The sequence below is a fragment of the Centruroides sculpturatus genome, unplaced genomic scaffold (assembly GCF_000671375.1).
Source record: "Centruroides sculpturatus isolate CEXI.00-Female unplaced genomic scaffold, Cexi_2.0 scaffold667, whole genome shotgun sequence".
NCBI classification, from domain to species: Eukaryota; Metazoa; Arthropoda; class Arachnida; order Scorpiones; family Buthidae; genus Centruroides; species Centruroides sculpturatus.
In genome coordinates this window covers 321,851-345,334 of record NW_019385247.1, presented here as the reverse complement: position 1 = coordinate 345,334, position 23,484 = coordinate 321,851, and the positions used below count along the sequence as shown (strand labels likewise).

The window sequence follows — 23,484 nt, the reverse complement described above, 5'->3', positions numbered from 1 at the left end:
CATTTACATTTAGTGGAGCACTCCCTCTGACCTGTAGCATTAAATGCTACTGGCTTGAGGTACTCCTCTTTTAATTAACCTGCTTCGCATATGCTTTGCAGGTAGTTAAGATTACATAGTCGCGGTCGTAGCCGCAATACATTAATACCCGACAATTCTATTTTTTTACATTAATTATATTTTTGTTGAGTAGAGTATTTGATGTCATTAATTTAACAATGAACTATGACAGAAATTTTTATGTTCTGTTTTTATAACATGTTTTTATAAATTCATTGAAATAATAATATATGTTAACATTATTTATAAGGCTACTTTTAACCACTGAACACTAATAATTGGTTGTGGGATCATGCCTTGCCAATGGACTAACCACATGGAGTTTTTCTTCTTATTATTAACACCTAAATAGGGGGCCAATTTCCCAGAAAAGACCTCCCAAGAGGTATCCCCTCGGTAGCTCTCCCATGTGTCATGTTTCTGTATACAAATAAACCAATCTTTATTAATATTGAATATTAATGCTTACTCATAAAAAGAAGAAAAATAAATATATTGAAAGTCTAGAAAGTTTTTTAATAAAATAGATTAATAATCACTTTTTATTTAGTGTATATAGTTTTTTAAATCATAACATGTCTTAATTTAAATTATGTTCATATTTTTTTCACAGAAGTTAAAGGAAGTCAACATGTCATGCTGTTATGGTAGTTAATATCATTTATAATAATTGCTATTTTATAACAAAATGCATAATTTTTTTAATGTCATTTCAAAAATTACCAATAGTAGTGTTTATCCAGTTTATATAAAATTTTTTTGAATTATGGAGAGAAATAAAAATGATACAATACAATAATATTTTACTTATTACCTGTTATGGGTGATTCCTGTAGAAGGGAGAGTTACAGTTTAATTTAATTTAGTTTGAACAATGGCTTGGCAGGTAAATAGTACGAAGTGTTATTGGGTTGACTACAATTGCAAGATATGCACTACATTTATATTATAAAGTAAACAATTTTGAATTTCATAGTTATTAAAATTTGAATGTTTTAACTTCATTTCAGATGTACTTAATCCACCTTCTCCATTAAGATGGCTCCTATCATTCTTGATACCCATAGTAATGGCTGGGTGGGGACTAAAGAAACGAAGCATCAATATTTCTGGTGCATTTACTGGTAATAATTTCATAAATTTCACAAATGAATCATTAATGAATTTAAGTATATTACTGCAAATTTTAAGTATGTAGGCCTACATATATAGAATGTTTATTAAATCATGCATCTAGTTTTAATAATTTTACATACTTAAAATATGTATTTAATATCAAATTTTCTTTACTACAATAAATAATTTTTAATTTTTTTATTTTTTTATTACACCATTCATTTTAATTTATTTGAATATAGAAATGATCTATTTTAGTTTTTAAAATAGATAAGTAATGTAATATCCTTTATGAATAAGCAATGATACAAAAATATCTTTGATCGTACAGAAAATATTTTCTTTCCTACAGAAAACAATTATATTAAATTGATAAGATATTCATTTAATATTATAATCATGTTTAAACATCAGGTTTTCGGACTTTTGCCTGTTTTGCATATATTTTAAAATTCTGAAAAGTATATAGTTTAATAAAAACCAAAGTTGAGCTTTTTGCTTCAACCACAATGTTCTAGTATTCAATAAAGTAAAGAAATGTTTTCTATTAGTTTCCAATAAGATCTTTGAAAGCTGGGGTAAAGTGTAATTTATTATCATTATGGAAACTAATAGAAAACCCTTCTTTACTTTATTGAATACCAGAACATTGTGGTTGAAGCAAAAAGCTCAACTTTGGTTTTTATTAAAGTGTCGTAAAAATGGACTCATCCCCAAGTGTATATAGTTTAAAATAAAAACATTGAGAAAGACACAAATATTTTATTTTAGGTTAATAGAAGTCTTGCTAGCAAAGAATAAAAATTTAAAGACATTTGTCCATTCAAAGTTTTAAGTTGTTGGATGGATATCAGTTTCTTAGACTTAGGTCTAAGAGGAAATATTGTCTAGTATGTTATGTTATATCTATAAATGATGATTCTATTTTTCAAAAGTTAGTGATGGTGATAGGTTATTATATTGAAACTATTTATGTTTTGTTAAAAAAATAATAATAAACATAAATAACATAAACAAAATGTAACTTGCCAATACAACAAAATATTTTTAACAAACATAAATGAACTGTTATATTTGTAATATTTATTTGCATATCTGTTAACTTATAAATCTGTGTTTAGTTGATAGATGCTAAGACAGAACATACATTAAAAGCTATTCTTTTATTTTCATTTATATTTATATACAAATTTGTATCTATTTTTTGAATATTTGTGAACTAGGAAAATATTGTCATCAACTGAATCATGACAACTTGCTATAAGCATCTCTTTGGACCAAGCATACTTTTGAATTATTTATGCTGAATATAAATTTTGTTGTAGAGATTCTGAAGTTTACTCTTTCCTGAAAATTTTCACACACTATTCTTTCCTCAAGAATGATTCAGTATTTTTACTTATAAGTACAGTCTAACCTTTATATAGTGCCTTCTCATATCACAGCAATATCTTAGAGCACCAATGAATATTCATGAACAATTTTTTTAAAATATTAAATAGAGAATTCTTCAGCCACTGTGTATTACAGACACTCCTCACATAATGACCGAGTGCTCTTCCTGTGGTAGGTTGTTAAGCAAATTAATTGGTAGACAAGAATCTTTATTTATTCTTGGTAAAGAAATGGAAGTTCAAACTCTAGCTTAATAACTTTTCTTTAATTTGCATCTTTGCATATTACTGAACATAAAAATATAATCAGCAAAAATTATTAAAATGTTATACCTATCAGTATATCTATTATTAAGCTTTTTAACAAAAAATTGTACTGTAGGATGAGGCTATTGTAAAGGCCAAAATATATACTGGGATTTGACGTGATAATTAAAGAGTTTTGTGGTGTGTTATTAGTTTGTACTTAATGGTGAAAATAGCCAACCTAATAATTATATGAATAATATACATGGACCAAAAAGCATAAGAACAAAATATATCTTTATTTATAAACTGTAAACATGTTTTACATTCTAGAAATACAGCTATACAGGATAACCCAAAAATCATTAACATAGATTATTTTAATATTACTTTAAATAGTTAAAACTGGTTTGGAACAGATTCAGTTAGGTGCATGTTATTCATGGTTTGCTTCATTGGAAGCAACAAATCCTGAATAACAAAAAGTAGTTGTTCCAAACTGGCTTTAACTACTTTTAAACTGATATTAAAATAGAGCTTAGTTAACTAAGTGTTGAGTTAACCTATATGTAATTAAACTATTGAGTTTTTAGTATACATTACAAATATTTCTTATACTTTATTGAAAAAATTTTAACATTGCTAAATACCAATGTAAATTATGACTTTTTGTCAATTTAATGTTGCCAATTCACAAAAAAACCAGAATTCTAAATTTAATATCGAATCTTTCAAATTCATTTTTATTATTCTGAATAAAGACAATATTTTCAGATACTGAGCTCATATAGATATTTGTTTGGTGGAAAAAAATAAAAAATCATATTGTAAGAAATGGATACACAATGAATCTCTATTTGAGCTTTATGACAAAAAGTTTTCCTGCATCTTTAGTAAAACAGGTTAAAGTCATGTTTCTAATAATTATTTAAAATTGATTATTGAATTAAGAGAAAGTTCATTGACCAAATATCTTAGCATAACAAATGTATTAAACTATGATAATTTTTTTAATATCAGCTATGCTATGCTATTAAAAAAATTCTTAAATTATAAAGTCACTAAAAGAATAAAGTGATCACGTAATATATTTGTGAAAAAACAAAGCATTTACATACTCTGTAAGTTAATAAATATTGCTTTGAATTATATGAAAATTTAAAATGAGAATAGCAATTAAATGATACACATCCAATATTACAGATATAAAATAGCATAAATGTAAGGAAAGTCATGTAAAAAAGTGTAGCAGCTGATTTTTTTATATATGACTTATTTGTTTTAATTAATATGTTGTGATTTATAAACTGAAATTTCTGATGTTATTTATAAAGAATGAGAAATCTAGGAATTTCTCTGGAGATAATACTTTATCAAGTAAATAAAATTACTTTAAATGTCCTGATTAGAAAATACAAAGACTTTTCTATTCATATTTTCACCTTTAAACATTGATGATAAATGTTGATAAAAATGTAAAAGAAATGGCCATTGCTCTGAATTTTTTTCCTTAAGAAATTCTTCATGTAAAAAAGAACAATCTATTAATTTATGTAAGTTGCATGCAAAACAACTTAATTTTTAAAATTAATATTTCTGTGCACTTCTAACTGCTATTTGTTTAATAATAATTCAATATCTATTTAAATATTTATATTTCTGACAAGTTCAAGATCTGAACTTTGATCTTGATAAAACAAAGATTTGTTGTTATCATTAAACTGTTGAAAATGAAAATTAGATGATAAAATTATAAATAGATTTTTTTATATATTTAGAATTATAAGATATTTTTAAACCAAATTACTTATATTCACTTAAATAATTTGATTTCAAATTTAAAATAAATGTATATAAAATTACTGATTCTTGTTTTGTATTAGTATGTATTGTAAGAAAAAATTTTAAAAAAATGATTTTCAAGTACTTTTTTAAAATTCAAAGTTATGTTGTCTGAAAAAGTACCATAATGTTGTTGATAGATGAAGAGTATAAAAAAAGAACTAATAGTTTAAAATATAAAAAAATATTCACAATTCTGATAAAACTACAAATCTTGATGATAAATAAACAATTACAGTGGAACCTCAGTATACGACCTTAATCCGTTCCTGATGTTTGGACTTATACTGAATAGGATATATACCAAACCAACCTTCCCCATAAGAAGTAATGTAAAAATGATTAATCCGTTCTCATGTAAAAAAAAATGGCTGGCTTGAAACACCTCGCTTTCCTGGCTAGTTTCTGCTTGATTTTTCATGAGATCAACATGTATCTTTTTAGATTTCTCGCAAATAATTGCTTATGATACGATGTCGCCAGCACACTGTTTTTCAGTTATCCAAAGCAAAAGCAATTTCTCAAAATGATCTAATGTCTTCGATCTCTGTTTAGAACTTGATTTAACTCCTTTCGCAATGTTAGCAGATTTAATAATGTCTTTATTTTTCATGATTGTCGATATCATCGTTCTCGGAATACAGTATGCAACAGTTAAATCTTGAACACGCATGCCANTTGCCCACTCATGGTATATACAGTATATTGTCAATTTATTTATTACTCATTTCTTGCATAAGGGTTAAAATATAAATTAATTAAAATTTTGAATATGTAAACAGGGTCGGATTAACCCACTTTGAGACCCTAGACATTTTCTTCTTACCGGGCCCCCTCCCGGCTCTTTCAGTTAATAAATCTTGTTAATAATATTTCTATTAAATTGCATACTGACACTGCAGCTGCTTAATAAAAAATAAGGGCAAAATTATTTAACAATATTTCACAGGATGTTAAGAATACATATAGTTAATATTGTTATCACTATAAAAAAAAATTTTAAATTATTGGGAGTTTTACTTTCAATAAGAAGAAACATAACACATTTTCTTTAGATTTTAGAATTCACAATAACCATATAAAAAGCAAAATATTTTTGTTTATTATATACAGTTGTCCAACAAGGCCCACCAGTGGCCAAGCAGTCTTCGTACCCTGAACACTGGAAGTTTGATCGTGGGTTTGCGCCTCGCTTGGATGGGCTGGCCACATGGAGTTTTCCGGGTTTTTTCCACATCTGTAATACCTAAATAGGGGCCAGTTTCCCTTAAAAGACCTCCTGGAAGGCATCTCCCTAGGCAGATCGCCCAAGTGTTGCGTAGCCATAACTAAACAAACAAACAGTTGTCCAACAGAAAAGTAAACCATCTTATTTACAAATCTTTTAAAAATAGACAGTTTGACTGGGCCCTTCTAAAAATTGGGCCCTAGACATTTGTCTCATTTGTTTATTCGATGATCCGGCCCTGTACATAAACAACATATATATCTCATTGACAAAGGTCAAAGAGAGATTATAAAACCAGGGTCTGTTAGGAGAATCTTATACCATTAGCATCATGTCACTTGACAGTGACATTTCTGAATGTTTTGCATCAGTTTGTTCCAGATCTTGAAGATTAGGGAAAAATCTTAAGATTTATAGCCTCCTTCCAGTATAAAGTTAATCAGTTTATTTTAACCCTAACCTTCAGTTCTGTGAAAACTCCATCTTGACAAGGTAAGAGGTATTAAAAGTACTAGTTCATAAATACAGTAGTTATTTTTTCTAAAATTCAGAGCTTCACTATTAAAATATTTTTCCAATTTGAATAAGGTTTTTTTTCTGTGCAATGTATGGGGGGGTCCACAAAAAAAACTTAAGAGGAAAAGGTGACATGGGTAAAAAAAAAAGGTTGAGAACCCATGATTTAAATGGCTAGATAACAAAACGACAATTGTGCTCTGATTTGTGAATAAAAATCAACTATGTACAACAAAAAGTATTACAAAATCAACTGTTTTGAGCATTGTAACTTTTTAAAATATATCTTAAGTTTTTATATTTTAATTTATATTAATTTTTCAAATATGAAGAAATATTTTCTTGATTTACCTTTTGAGAACTTTGAGATAAATAAATATATTTATTTTTTAACATTTTTATGATGGATAATAAAGCATTGTAAAACAATTTATCCATTGGATTGATTATAAAAATTTGAATACTTATACAGCATTAAATAGGATCTATTCAGATTATTTTTAATAATCTATTAAACAAGTTTTTTAAAATTTGGCAGTATAGTTTAGGTATTTCTTTATTTGCCAGATTGTAGGTTAAATCCTATTTTGAGAATGGATATTTTACTTAAAATAGTGAAGTTAAAATTTTATTTAATAACTTATTTATAAGTTATTGTTTAGAGCTTTCTATAGCTATTTGTATTCTGTGATATTGCACTTTAATAAATTAAATTGAACTAAAATAGAAATAAAAATATTTGCAATGTACAGTACATGGTTATTTGTTAAGGCTTTAAAACATTGGTATGCTATTGCTATCTGTTTTGTAGTTATTTTCATTTATATCATAATTTGCTATATTTGTCTGTTTATATTATTATTAAAAATTTTACAGTGGAAGATTTTAAATTTCATTTCAGAAAGTGGAAACTATTAAATAATAATTTTTGAATTAACTAAAATTGTCAGAATTTAGTAAATAATTTTCAATTATGTATTTATAAAAAAATAATTACACTTTATGTTATCAATGGATTTGTATTTTACAGTATTCAAACAATATACTCTATGTTTAATGTAATTTTCAAAATTATTTAAGTGTAATAATTTAAAAATTAAATGCAATTATATGTTTTTAATAAAAATATACATTGTTTAAAAAAGTAATTCATATAAATGATTCAAAACACCATATTTTAAATCTGAATTAATATTATGATATTAACCAGGAAGTGATTCATTATAGTGTTCAGTGGTTTTATCCACTCAGCCCATCAGTAGCTGAGTGGATAAAACCACTGAACACACACACACATTTAGAGGAGCAATCCCTCTGACCTGCAGCATTAAATGCTACTGGCTTGAGGTACTCCTCTTTTAATTAACCTGCTTCGCATATGCTTTGCAGGTAGTTAAGATTACATAGTCGCGGTCGTAGCCGCAATACATTAATACCCGACAATTCTATTTTTTTACATTAATTATATTTTTGTTGAGTAGAGTATTTGATGTCATTAATTTAACAATGAACTATGACAGAAATTTTTATGTTCTGTTTTTATAACATGTTTTTATAAATTCATTGAAATAATAATATATGTTAACATTATTTATAAGGCTACTTTTAACCACTGAACACTAATAATTGGTTGTGGGATCATGCCTTGCCAATGGACTAACCACATGGAGTTTTTCTTCTTATTATTAACACCTAAATAGGGGGCCAATTTCCCAGAAAAGACCTCCCAAGAGGTATCCCCTCGGTAGCTCTCCCATGTGTCATGTTTCTGTATACAAATAAACCAATCTTTATTAATATTGAATATTAATGCTTACTCATAAAAAGAAGAAAAATAAATATATTGAAAGTCTAGAAAGTTTTTTAATAAAATAGATTAATAATCACTTTTTATTTAGTGTATATAGTTTTTTAAATCATAACATGTCTTAATTTAAATTATGTTCATATTTTTTTCACAGAAGTTAAAGGAAGTCAACATGTCATGCTGTTATGGTAGTTAATATCATTTATAATAATTGCTATTTTATAACAAAATGCATAATTTTTTTAATGTCATTTCAAAAATTACCAATAGTAGTGTTTATCCAGTTTATATAAAATTTTTTTGAATTATGGAGAGAAATAAAAATGATACAATACAATAATATTTTACTTATTACCTGTTATGGGTGATTCCTGTAGAAGGGAGAGTTACAGTTTAATTTAATTTAGTTTGAACAATGGCTTGGCAGGTAAATAGTACGAAGTGTTATTGGGTTGACTACAATTGCAAGATATGCACTACATTTATATTATAAAGTAAACAATTTTGAATTTCATAGTTATTAAAATTTGAATGTTTTAACTTCATTTCAGATGTACTTAATCCACCTTCTCCATTAAGATGGCTCCTATCATTCTTGATACCCATAGTAATGGCTGGGTGGGGACTAAAGAAACGAAGCATCAATATTTCTGGTGCATTTACTGGTAATAATTTCATAAATTTCACAAATGAATCATTAATGAATTTAAGTATATTACTGCAAATTTTAAGTATGTAGGCCTACATATATAGAATGTTTATTAAATCATGCATCTAGTTTTAATAATTTTACATACTTAAAATATGTATTTAATATCAAATTTTCTTTACTACAATAAATAATTTTTAATTTTTTTATTTTTTTATTACACCATTCATTTTAATTTATTTGAATATAGAAATGATCTATTTTAGTTTTTAAAATAGATAAGTAATGTAATATCCTTTATGAATAAGCAATGATACAAAAATATCTTTGATCGTACAGAAAATATTTTCTTTCCTACAGAAAACAATTATATTAAATTGATAAGATATTCATTTAATATTATAATCATGTTTAAACATCAGGTTTTCGGACTTTTGCCTGTTTTGCATATATTTTAAAATTCTGAAAAGTATATAGTTTAATAAAAACCAAAGTTGAGCTTTTTGCTTCAACCACAATGTTCTAGTATTCAATAAAGTAAAGAAATGTTTTCTATTAGTTTCCAATAAGATCTTTGAAAGCTGGGGTAAAGTGTAATTTATTATCATTATGGAAACTAATAGAAAACCCTTCTTTACTTTATTGAATACCAGAACATTGTGGTTGAAGCAAAAAGCTCAACTTTGGTTTTTATTAAAGTGTCGTAAAAATGGACTCATCCCCAAGTGTATATAGTTTAAAATAAAAACATTGAGAAAGACACAAATATTTTATTTTAGGTTAATAGAAGTCTTGCTAGCAAAGAATAAAAATTTAAAGACATTTGTCCATTCAAAGTTTTAAGTTGTTGGATGGATATCAGTTTCTTAGACTTAGGTCTAAGAGGAAATATTGTCTAGTATGTTATGTTATATCTATAAATGATGATTCTATTTTTCAAAAGTTAGTGATGGTGATAGGTTATTATATTGAAACTATTTATGTTTTGTTAAAAAAATAATAATAAACATAAATAACATAAACAAAATGTAACTTGCCAATACAACAAAATATTTTTAACAAACATAAATGAACTGTTATATTTGTAATATTTATTTGCATATCTGTTAACTTATAAATCTGTGTTTAGTTGATAGATGCTAAGACAGAACATACATTAAAAGCTATTCTTTTATTTTCATTTATATTTATATACAAATTTGTATCTATTTTTTGAATATTTGTGAACTAGGAAAATATTGTCATCAACTGAATCATGACAACTTGCTATAAGCATCTCTTTGGACCAAGCATACTTTTGAATTATTTATGCTGAATATAAATTTTGTTGTAGAGATTCTGAAGTTTACTCTTTCCTGAAAATTTTCACACACTATTCTTTCCTCAAGAATGATTCAGTATTTTTACTTATAAGTACAGTCTAACCTTTATATAGTGCCTTCTCATATCACAGCAATATCTTAGAGCACCAATGAATATTCATGAACAATTTTTTTAAAATATTAAATAGAGAATTCTTCAGCCACTGTGTATTACAGACACTCCTCACATAATGACCGAGTGCTCTTCCTGTGGTAGGTTGTTAAGCAAATTAATTGGTAGACAAGAATCTTTATTTATTCTTGGTAAAGAAATGGAAGTTCAAACTCTAGCTTAATAACTTTTCTTTAATTTGCATCTTTGCATATTACTGAACATAAAAATATAATCAGCAAAAATTATTAAAATGTTATACCTATCAGTATATCTATTATTAAGCTTTTTAACAAAAAATTGTACTGTAGGATGAGGCTATTGTAAAGGCCAAAATATATACTGGGATTTGACGTGATAATTAAAGAGTTTTGTGGTGTGTTATTAGTTTGTACTTAATGGTGAAAATAGCCAACCTAATAATTATATGAATAATATACATGGACCAAAAAGCATAAGAACAAAATATATCTTTATTTATAAACTGTAAACATGTTTTACATTCTAGAAATACAGCTATACAGGATAACCCAAAAATCATTAACATAGATTATTTTAATATTACTTTAAATAGTTAAAACTGGTTTGGAACAGATTCAGTTAGGTGCATGTTATTCATGGTTTGCTTCATTGGAAGCAACAAATCCTGAATAACAAAAAGTAGTTGTTCCAAACTGGCTTTAACTACTTTTAAACTGATATTAAAATAGAGCTTAGTTAACTAAGTGTTGAGTTAACCTATATGTAATTAAACTATTGAGTTTTTAGTATACATTACAAATATTTCTTATACTTTATTGAAAAAATTTTAACATTGCTAAATACCAATGTAAATTATGACTTTTTGTCAATTTAATGTTGCCAATTCACAAAAAAACCAGAATTCTAAATTTAATATCGAATCTTTCAAATTCATTTTTATTATTCTGAATAAAGACAATATTTTCAGATACTGAGCTCATATAGATATTTGTTTGGTGGAAAAAAATAAAAAATCATATTGTAAGAAATGGATACACAATGAATCTCTATTTGAGCTTTATGACAAAAAGTTTTCCTGCATCTTTAGTAAAACAGGTTAAAGTCATGTTTCTAATAATTATTTAAAATTGATTATTGAATTAAGAGAAAGTTCATTGACCAAATATCTTAGCATAACAAATGTATTAAACTATGATAATTTTTTTAATATCAGCTATGCTATGCTATTAAAAAAATTCTTAAATTATAAAGTCACTAAAAGAATAAAGTGATCACGTAATATATTTGTGAAAAAACAAAGCATTTACATACTCTGTAAGTTAATAAATATTGCTTTGAATTATATGAAAATTTAAAATGAGAATAGCAATTAAATGATACACATCCAATATTACAGATATAAAATAGCATAAATGTAAGGAAAGTCATGTAAAAAAGTGTAGCAGCTGATTTTTTTATATATGACTTATTTGTTTTAATTAATATGTTGTGATTTATAAACTGAAATTTCTGATGTTATTTATAAAGAATGAGAAATCTAGGAATTTCTCTGGAGATAATACTTTATCAAGTAAATAAAATTACTTTAAATGTCCTGATTAGAAAATACAAAGACTTTTCTATTCATATTTTCACCTTTAAACATTGATGATAAATGTTGATAAAAATGTAAAAGAAATGGCCATTGCTCTGAATTTTTTTCCTTAAGAAATTCTTCATGTAAAAAAGAACAATCTATTAATTTATGTAAGTTGCATGCAAAACAACTTAATTTTTAAAATTAATATTTCTGTGCACTTCTAACTGCTATTTGTTTAATAATAATTCAATATCTATTTAAATATTTATATTTCTGACAAGTTCAAGATCTGAACTTTGATCTTGATAAAACAAAGATTTGTTGTTATCATTAAACTGTTGAAAATGAAAATTAGATGATAAAATTATAAATAGATTTTTTTATATATTTAGAATTATAAGATATTTTTAAACCAAATTACTTATATTCACTTAAATAATTTGATTTCAAATTTAAAATAAATGTATATAAAATTACTGATTCTTGTTTTGTATTAGTATGTATTGTAAGAAAAAATTTTAAAAAAATGATTTTCAAGTACTTTTTTAAAATTCAAAGTTATGTTGTCTGAAAAAGTACCATAATGTTGTTGATAGATGAAGAGTATAAAAAAAGAACTAATAGTTTAAAATATAAAAAAATATTCACAATTCTGATAAAACTACAAATCTTGATGATAAATAAACAATTACAGTGGAACCTCAGTATACGACCTTAATCCGTTCCTGATGTTTGGACTTATACTGAATAGGATATATACCAAACCAACCTTCCCCATAAGAAGTAATGTAAAAATGATTAATCCGTTCTCATGTAAAAAAAAATGGCTGGCTTGAAACACCTCGCTTTCCTGGCTAGTTTCTGCTTGATTTTTCATGAGATCAACATGTATCTTTTTAGATTTCTCGCAAATAATTGCTTATGATACGATGTCGCCAGCACACTGTTTTTCAGTTATCCAAAGCAAAAGCAATTTCTCAAAATGATCTAATGTCTTCGATCTCTGTTTAGAACTTGATTTAACTCCTTTCGCAATGTTAGCAGATTTAATAATGTCTTTATTTTTCATGATTGTCAATATCATCGTTCTCGGAATACAGTATGCAACAGTTAAATCTTGAACACGCATGCCACCTTCACATTTCTCAACAATCTTTTTTCTCAATTCCATTATGATTCTAGTCATTTTTTTAGTTTTCTGTTGCTTTTCATTTGCCTTTTTGCAATTCATGATTAATGAAAATAATAAAATTTTACTTACAAATTAAAATCAGAAGAAATTTAACAAAGTTATAAACTGTGGCACTGCAAACGTCTAGTCTGGTCTAGTACACCAATAGTGCTACTTGTTCATAGAGGGCGTGTATAATTGAATAGTTGTATACCGAACAAAAGTCATATACTGAGCAAAATTTGTTTCGTCCAAACAGGATGTATTCCATATTGGACATATTCTAAAGCAGACATATACCGAGGCACCACTGTATAAAGAATTCAAACCCTAGCAAATTCATGGTAAAAAATTTTTCAGTCACGTCAAGTGATGTCATTGATTTTATGCATGAGTAGTTAACAGCAACTTAAGTTAATTGAAATGTTATCATGACCATGATGATGATAACATGATTTAAAAATTGTGTACTCACAATAAATTAAATTGCAGATGAATATAAATTTTGACTTTACCTTGTAAGTTATATAAAAAAAAATCTAGCAATGAGTTGCATAACTTTCCTGGCTTTTACGAGATTTCATTTTAAAAATAACATTTGTATTATTAATCAAAATAAATTACTAAAATTGTATATGATGCCATCTGTTATGAGATTTTGTTATAAAAAATTTATATATTTTTAATTATTATAAAATAGCAAAAGTCTTAATTTTGAGGGTCGAGATGAGCTTTATAAAACAAGTAAAATCTTTAAGTCTGACCTCTTGCAAGATATGACACATGACCACTCTCTATCTCTCCATCCCCTTGACTTTTCAAAATTAACCAAAATTTATTAGCATCAATGCCCATTATATACAAGCTACCATGCCAAATTTGGTTACTTTATCTTCACCCTGTCCTGAGATATTAAGTGAAATAGATGCCAACAGGCATGGAATTTTTGCCTTTTTTTCAGGGCTGTGGAGTTGTGTAAAAATCTACTGACTCTGACTCTGCCTTACCATCTGACTTTGACTACGGGCAGACTTGTTACCAAAATAGATCCAGAAATTCTGATGTCATCATGTGACCTCAGAATAAAATATTCAATAAATAGAGTTCTAATAAAGATAGAATGTATAAATTTTTTTATTCCAAAATTAAACGACTCCTGTAAGTAATGACACAGTCAATATATAAATATGTATTTGATAATTTTTACTTTTCTGGCTGTTATATATAACAGAAGAAAAATGTAGTGATCGGTCAAAAAATGACCCACCCAAATTTTTACATTTTTGGACTCGGGACACCTTGAAATATTGAGATATGCAAAAGATTTGGGTTTTTTTCCTGTATGTATGGATATTAGACTGTGTGGGGGGGGACATGATTTTGTTCAGCCTGTTTGAAGCCTAATAACTTCTGTGGTTTTTAAATCACAGAAGTTGGATGGTTTAACACAAGTTATTAAGCTTCAAAGTGGTTGAACTAAATCATGCCCCCATACACATTTTAACATCTTAGGCAAGACCATCTTAACGGATTCTACTATACTATTATAAAATGGCAAAAAGCTTAATTTTGAGAGTAGTGACAAGTTTTATTTTTAAAAACTTGTGAATGCTAATACTGAGTAAAATATTAAGTTTGACTGCACTGGAGATATGAGACATGACCCCTTCTATGTCTCTATCCTGTCTATCTTTAATTAAGAACCAAAATTTAATAGCATTAATGCCCCTTTACATACAAGCTACAGTGCCAAATTTAGTTTCTTAAACTTTACCCATTCTAAGATATTGTTTAATATCTCAGAACAGAGAATAAAGAAATTAAACAAATTAGACACCGACACATGTGTGCGCAAACTTTTCCTTTTTAACTGACATTTTATTTTTGGTTTGGGAGGTCTCCAAACGTGTAGATTTGCAAAAAACTTTGAGGGTCAAATTTGACATAATTCCAATACTTTCTCTTATTATGTATGCATAACAACCAGGAAAGTAAAAGAAACAAGTTTGCATTTTTTGTTCAAATTGTAGACTTAAATGACTGGAATTTGATTTGATCAAGAAATGTTGTAATACACAGTTTGTTTTATAAATAAATAAATTGGAAAACAAAACCAGTCATCAAGATGTTCCTCTCATTAGATCAGTTTTGTCTAACTCAAACTTGTCCAAAGTTACAACTTCAGATAAAGTATACTTGGACAATGAATTCCTTTCATATTCATATATTTAAAAGAATATTTATTCCTTTTATCTTTACTTGTTGCTAAATATTACATTTTGAGTATTTTTGGAAGATAAAGTTACTTGATTCATAAAAACTATAAATTTTCATAGTATAGATAAGATAAGATGTTTCAAATCTAGTTTATTATTATATTATTTTCTTTAATGATTTAGAATGTACTGTTCGTTTTATGTTCAACAGTTTATTTACATGTGCTGTTACTTAAGCTTTCTCCTATTTTGACATATTAAAAAGTTGCATTTTTGTCTTAATGTAATAAAAATATTTTTATTCAGCATTCACCATCAGTGCATGCTGAATGTCGACATTTGCTGATGTGAGAAATAATATTTAGTAAATATTTCGTACATACACGAAACGACTGTGTGAATGCTGACGTTCACCGAAGAATGTTGACATTCGCCAGATATAGGTCATTCACAGTAACATATGTAGTAATTTACATTAATAATATAAGTGTGCTAAATATGGAATGAATGAATTTAATTAATATACACAAATTACTCAAATTGGACATTTGTTGTTATAGCTCCTGTCTTATTTTTAAGTTACAATTAAAATATTTTCATCACAGATAATTTGGAATTCTATCTAAATATATAAAATTACATGACCTGAGTAACTGATTGATTCTTAACTTTCATCATCGCCCAGAGCAAACCGTTGAACCTAAAGAGGTAAAATTTGGTAAACAGTACGTCATGAAAGTGCAACTAAGAAGGGATTTTTTGAAATTCCCCAGCAGGGGAGAGGATTAAGGCTTAAAAAGTCTTAGTCCCAAAAGGCAGTACCACAAACGTGGTTTACAAAGAGGTACTGGGGTAACTGAAATTATTTTTCGGTAAATATTTATAGTTTAGGAATTTTCAGATAACGTCATTTATGTTTCGAAAAAAAAATCGAACTCAGATTTATCGTATCTCGGAATCCCATAATATTTGAAACTTGAATTTAGGCGCATTAGCAGTCCATAGTTTGAAACAAACAAAAATCAGTAATTTTACCAAATTAGTAATAACTAGTGTTGTAACGAATAGTATATTCGGCCTCAGGCCGAATATACTATTCGTTACAACACTAGTAGGCCGAATATTCGGCCAAACTATTCGGCTTGATTAACGCACGTACGAAAATTGGCGCGCAAACCGCATTATGGCAAGGATCCTGCTCTCTGTTNGGAAAATTCATCAGAAATAGTTGCATGCAAAAATTTCAAAAACATTTCTGAGAAATACATAATAAGCTCAAAGAATACATAAATTCATAATTAAAAATTCATATTCATAAATAGTGACATTGTGAAAAAGCTTAATGCAAATGCTGAGAAATAAAAAATTATATATATATATATATTTGTGTGTTACTGGCCAAACCTAATTTTAGGCCAAACTAGTTTGTCCTATGCATGTCAGGATATACTAGTTTAGCCTATGATAATCTAGTTTGGCCTAAATACTTTAGACTTAAATCAGTTCGGCCTAGGTCAAACTAGTTATGTACTACAAATAGGTGCCAGTGTAAAAAAAAATTATTTTGTGTAATTCGAAATGCCACCACAGTACACCCGGTGGTTAAAGTGTACCTAGGTAACCCCAATGGCAGTGCTTTGGATAGGTTGGTTTGGTTAGGTTAACTACATTTTTAGTAGAAGTTTCCTTTTTTTTTCTTTTGTTCAAGAACTACCTTGAATCAATAACTAGTGATGTTAAACAATGGGCGGCCTGCTGGCGGTTCCCCTTCAAGAGGAGTCCGCTGGGAGCACGAACAGTCCAAAGTGCCGCCATTGGGTTACCTAGGTACACTTTAACCCACCCTGTAAAAATAAATAAAAGATTAAATATTTTGTTTGTGTTTCTTAGTGTAACACAAGTTTATTTTCAATTTTAGTTTGACTTTAAAAGTTATTTTTATTATTTTGTTAGAATTTTTGAAAATATTTTCGAAAGTTAATTACCTTTAAAAGTGCATGGTTTAATAAAAAAAAAAAAAATACAAAATGATAAGTACTGATTAGCTTATTTTTATTTTATAGTTTTGTACAAGTGTTGTGTCACTTCTAATCAATACTGTTTTTTATAATTAAGTAGACTATGTTTGAATAAATATTGTTCATCTAATTGATTGCCTTTTAATTTTATTTTAACCATTAATATGCTTAAATCAGGCCTGGCCAACCCATGGCCTGTCACATTAAATTGTGTGGCCTGCAAAGCGATATTATATATCTATTAAAACTTTTGTTTTCCGTTTTGTGTATACCAAAACAATTAAATAAATGAAAATTTGCTTGTGTCATTATTATAATGCTCAAGTGCGAGTACAAACTCTTTGTATAACAATGAAATCTTATTCATTTCGTATTTGTTTTACTTTTTTAAAAGCATGTTTGCCTAAATTGTGGCCCATTGTAATGTTACGTGTGATCAAAGTGGCCCGCGAAACAATTTGGGTTGGCCAGACCTGACTTAAATAATTCTAAATCAGTTTGGCCTAGGACAAACTAGTTAAGCCTAAAGTATTTAGGCCAAACTAGATTATCCTAGGCTATACCCTGCATGCATAGGATAAACTAGTTTGGCCTGAAATCGGGTTTGGTCAGTAACATATATATTATTATTAGAAAGATTGGTGACAAAACTTTAGCACTTTTAAGCATTCATTCAACTTTCATTCTCTAGTACATGTGTCACCAAACTACAGCCTGCAAGGTTAGTTCATCCTGCCCCCACACTATGCCACAAATGAGCTAAAATATAATTATTTATATGAAAATACTAGCTGTTACCAGTGGCTTTGCCCGTGCGGATTTTGCAAGCAAACCTGCATATTCATTTATATTCAGTATATCATTATTTATATTCATTATATCAACAACCATAGTAATTGTTATATAACACCTACTGCTGAGAATGATGAGAATTGCTGAGAATCAAACAAACTATTTTCAATTTGATCAATTTTCTGGAATGTTTACAATCGTTTTATAATCGAACAAATATGCAATAATAAATTCGAGTTTAAAATGGTTCGAACATTTTTAAAATCGAAATAGATAAAAATATTAATAACAATGTCTGAAATGTTATTAATTTAATACACCTAAGTACTCGATGAAGACTAAATCCTCTCCCTCTCCCCTTGCAGAAGAATTTTGAAAAATCCCTTCTTATTGTGCATTGTCATGGCATACCCTATACTAAAATGCAGATAAAAACAAAAAATTTTATCTAAAATAGTACAGTAGAAGCCGTTTTTCCGGTTAAGCCTTAATCCTCTCCCTCTTACCCCCGCGGAGGAATTTCGAAAAATCCCTTCTTAGTGTGCGTTTCCATGACGTACCCTAACTGTCTACCAAACTTTACCTTTTTAGGTTAAGCGGTTTGCTCTGGGCGATGATGAATCAGTGAGTGAATGAGTGAGTCAGTCAGGACAAGCAATTTTATATATTTAGATAATAGATTGTAGATGAACTTACTATGTAGAAAAAATTAAAACAAGTGCAAGTAAAAATGGCAAAATTGGTCCAATTTCTTTACTCATTCTGTTTTTAATTTTATAATATTCCATTTGGAATATGTTTTGTTTTATGTGTAATGGTATATTGGAACTATATTTTATAGTTTTTCTTATTGAACCAGGTTTTTTATACGTTCTAAATTCTAATTCATTTTTTATCCTCTTTATTGTAATATCTAAATAATTTAATTCATTTTTGGTTTATCTTCTTCTTCTATTTTAAATTTTATTGCTTCATTTATTCTATTTAATTTTCTTAGTTATTTTTTCAATTTCTGTTTCATTGTATATAATTAGAATATTATTCACATATCTTTTGTAGACTTTTAACCCTTGTATCCCATTGATTCTTTCATCTATATCTTCACCAGTTTTGGCCCTATAACGGACCCCATACTTATTATACCTTCTGTCTGTGTGTAATTTTTATCTTCTATTTCAAAGTAGTAACTTCTGCAGAAATATTCTATCAAATCTATTATGTCAGTAATTTTTTATAGTTTATTTTCGTTCATTTCCCATGTTATTGATGGGTACATATCCACTATGTCAAGAGTAGCCATTTTAAATGTTACTTCAATGTTAACTTTTTTCAGTTCTTCTATAAGTTTATCTGTATTCTTGATTGCAAAGTTTGAATTTTGTTATTGTTGGAGTTCTTTGTTTTAGAAATTTTTATAGATTGTATAATGTAGTTAGACCAGTGATGGACTATTTAAAGTCCATCTATTATTTAAAGTCTAACTTTTTCATCAATTTTGTGAGTTTTGTAACTTATAATTTGTAGTTTATTGTCAAAGTTGTAAAGCAAAAGAGGTTAATTAAATGATTTACTCAATTAGTCTAGTCTTTATAATAAATTCATGTATAATTTATTTTAAAAGATATTTTAATTGCAAATTAAGTTTTTTATTTTGTTTAATTGTTAAATCTTTTTTTTCACACATGATAATTCCAAAAACTTTCATAATATGTTGATTATCGTCAATAAAATATGACAATAATCAACATATATAATCTGATCTTTAAAAACAATTTTTAAACTAAATAATTTTGGATCATAAAGTAACAATAAAAGTGAAATACAATTTCTTTTACAATAAATTCTGGTAAAGCTGTAGCAGTGGTATTCAATATTGAAATATAGTAAGAAAAAAGTTTTGATATGTTTACTTAATAAGTATTATAGTAATTTGATGGATACAATTTTATATTTTTTTTATAGGTGTAATAGTAGCATTTGTTTTAACTCTTAGCAGTTACTGTTTTTTGGCAAGTTTATTAGCATTTTTTGTACTGTCTTCAAAAGCAACTAAATACAAAGCAGAGAAGAAAAAGAAATTTGATTCTGAATATAAAGAAGGTAAGTTTATAAAACAAAACTACATAATAATTTTAAACAATTTTTATGACTTTGGATTTGGTATACTTAATGTGTTTCACAGATTATATATTTTCATAGGTGGCCAGAGGAATTGGGTACAAGTGATAAGTAATGGAGGTGTTGCAACAGAATTTGCAGTTCTATATTTGATAGAAAATGGAATTGGTGAAATCCCTATTGATTTCCGTAATAACTATGGTGTGTCTTGTTTTGCAATTGCTGTACTAGCTGCAATTGCAGGAGCAAGTGGTGATACTTGGGCATCTGAGATTGGTTCAGTTCTTTCACAAAAAGATCCTATTCTAATCACAACTTTGAGGAGGGTTCCAAGAGGTAACAAGGATTTGTTTCTAAAGTTTTATGTTACATTTTATATTGCTGAATGACTGCACAATTTTTATTATTTACATAGGAACTAATGGAGGAGTTTCATTAATTGGATTTCTTGCAAGCATTTTAGGAGGTGCCATTGTTGGAATTGCTTACTATGTTTGTCTTCTGCTGTGCTTGAGTAGTAAAGTGTTGGCAGAGAGCTCACCACAATGGCCTTTAATTTTGACAGCTACATTTTCAGGATTCTTCAGTTCATTAATTGATTCCATTTTAGGAGCAACAGTTCAGTATTCAGGTAAGAACTTTCTTGCTAATAAGCTCAATGTAAATCAATTATCTGATTATAAAGTTAGTTATTTAAAACTCCTAATAATCAATTATTATGTAATTATCCAGGAATAAATGTGAAAACAGGAAAAATTGTTGAGAAGGCAGGACCGAATGTAAAACACATCAGTGGGATTTCTTTACTTGACAATCATTCAGTTAATTTAGTATCTTCTATATTAACTGCACTTCTTGTTCCGAGACTGACTATGCCTCTCTGGACATATTTTTAAAGAGTTCTGACTTTGCATTTTGAGACAACGAAATTCAATCATATTGTTTTCAATATATCAAAAGTGATTGTTTATAGTTTGAGAATTAATAATTCCACCCATCTCTACAATTGTTCTGAAAATATATTTTTGCTTACATCTTTTAAGGTTGACTCGTGATGCATTTGCTGTCATGATTTTTTCAATATAAATTATTAAATTCATGTAATTGTACTTTTATACTGAAATATTTAAATATTAACAATTTAATTGTTGAAATTATTAACATCTATAAAATGTATATTTTCTTTTTTTTTTTTTTTTTTTTTTTTTTTTTTTTTTTTTTTTTTTTTTTTTTTTTTTTTTTTTTTTTTTTTTTTTTTTTTTTTTTTTTTTTTTTTTTTTTTTTTTTTTTTTTTTTTTTTTTTTTTTTTTTTTTTTTTTTTTTTTTTTTTTTTTTTTTTTTTTTTTTTTTTTTTTTTTTTTTTTTTTTTTTTTTTTTTTTTTTTTTTTTTTTTTTTTTTTTTTTTTTTTTTTTTTTTTTTTTTTTTTTTTTTTTTTTTTTTTTTTTTTTTTTTTTTTTTTTTTTTTTTTTTTTTTTTTTTTTTTTTTTTTTTTTTTTTTTTTTTTTTTTTTTTTTTTTTTTTTTTTTTTTTTTTTTTTTTTTTTTTTTTTTTTTTTTTTTTTTTTTTTTTTTTTTTTTTTTTTTTTTTTTTTTTTTTTTTTTTTTTTTTTTTTTTTTTTTTTTTTTTTTTTTTTTTTTTTTTTTTTTTTTTTTTTTTTTTTTTTTTTTTTTTTTTTTTTTTTTTTTTTTTTTTTTTTTTTTTTTTTTTTTTTTTTTTTTTTTTTTTTTTTTTTTTTTTTTTTTTTTTTTTTTTTTTTTTTTTTTTTTTTTTTTTTTTTTTTTTTTTTTTTTTTTTTTTTTTTTTTTTTTTTTTTTTTTTTTTTTTTTTTTTTTTTTTTTTTTTTTTTTTTTTTTTTTTTTTTTTTTTTTTTTTTTTTTTTTTTTTTTTTTTTTTTTTTTTTTTTTTTTTTTTTTTTTTTTTTTTTTTTTTTTTTTTTTTTTTTTTTTTTTTTTTTTTTTTTTTTTTTTTTTTTTTTTTTTTTTTTTTTTTTTTTTTTTTTTTTTTTTTTTTTTTTTTTTTTTTTTTTTTTTTTTTTTTTTTTTTTTTTTTTTTTTTTTTTTTTTTTTTTTTTTTTTTTTTTTTTTTTTTTTTTTTTTTTTTTTTTTTTTTTTTTTTTTTTTTTTTTTTTTTTTTTTTTTTTTTTTTTTTTTTTTTTTTTTTTTTTTTTTTTTTTTTTTTTTTTTTTTTTTTTTTTTTTTTTTTTTTTTTTTTTTTTTTTTTTTTTTTTTTTTTTTTTTTTTTTTTTTTTTTTTTTTTTTTTTTTTTTTTTTTTTTTTTTTTTTTTTTTTTTTTTTTTTTTTTTTTTTTTTTTTTTTTTTTTTTTTTTTTTTTTTTTTTTTTTTTTTTTTTTTTTTTTTTTTTTTTTTTTTTTTTTTTTTTTTTTTTTTTTTTTTTTTTTTTTTTTTTTTTTTTTTTTTTTTTTTTTTTTTTTTTTTTTTTTTTTTTTTTTTTTTTTTTTTTTTTTTTTTTTTTTTTTTTTTTTTTTTTTTTTTTTTTTTTTTTTTTTTTTTTTTTTTTTTTTTTTTTTTTTTTTTTTTTTTTTTTTTTTTTTTTTTTTTTTTTTTTTTTTTTTTTTTTTTTTTTTTTTTTTTTTTTTTTTTTTTTTTTTTTTTTTTTTTTTTTTTTTTTTTTTTTTTTTTTTTTTTTTTTTTTTTTTTTTTTTTTTTTTTTTTTTTTTTTTTTTTTTTTTTTTTTTTTTTTTTTTTTTTTTTTTTTTTTTTTTTTTTTTTTTTTTTTTTTTTTTTTTTTTTTTTTTTTTTTTTTTTTTTTTTTTTTTTTTTTTTTTTTTTTTTTTTTTTTTTTTTTTTTTTTTTTTTTTTTTTTTTTTTTTTTTTTTTTTTTTTTTTTTTTTTTTTTTTTTTTTTTTTTTTTTTTTTTTTTTTTTTTTTTTTTTTTTTTTTTTTTTTTTTTTTTTTTTTTTTTTTTTTTTTTTTTTTTTTTTTTTTTTTTTTTTTTTTTTTTTTTTTTTTTTTTTTTTTTTTTTTTTTTTTTTTTTTTTTTTTTTTTTTTTTTTTTTTTTTTTTTTTTTTTTTTTTTTTTTTTTTTTTTTTTTTTTTTTTTTTTTTTTTTTTTTTTTTTTTTTTTTTTTTTTTTTTTTTTTTTTTTTTTTTTTTTTTTTTTTTTTTTTTTTTTTTTTTTTTTTTTTTTTTTTTTTTTTTTTTTTTTTTTTTTTTTTTTTTTTTTTTTTTTTTTTTTTTTTTTTTTTTTTTTTTTTTTTTTTTTTTTTTTTTTTTTTTTTTTTTTTTTTTTTTTTTTTTTTTTTTTTTTTTTTTTTTT

General features: G+C 25.0%; 1 protein-coding gene across 2 annotated transcripts in view; it reads left to right on the top strand.

Moving 5' to 3' along the window:
* The window catches only part of LOC111636696 (transmembrane protein 19-like), a 24,608-nt gene extending 3,242 nt beyond the window's left edge, over positions 1–21,366 (top strand). Inside the window, exons 1-6 of one of the 2 annotated variants that reach the window (XM_023381992.1) lie at positions 6,037–6,378; positions 8,761–8,874; positions 20,052–20,189; positions 20,289–20,543; positions 20,623–20,838; positions 20,940–21,366. In XM_023381992.1, coding sequence (XP_023237760.1) covers positions 8,820–8,874; positions 20,052–20,189; positions 20,289–20,543; positions 20,623–20,838; positions 20,940–21,103 — 828 coding nt within the window. In that variant the 5' untranslated portion in view covers positions 6,037–6,378; positions 8,761–8,819 and the 3' untranslated portion in view covers positions 21,104–21,366. Of the gene's footprint in view, positions 1–1,070; positions 1,185–6,036; positions 6,379–8,760; positions 8,875–20,051; positions 20,190–20,288; positions 20,544–20,622; positions 20,839–20,939 lie in introns of those variants that run through there. The other variant, XM_023381993.1, reaches the window with a different exon arrangement.
* Positions 21,367–23,484: the final 2,118 nt, after the last annotated feature.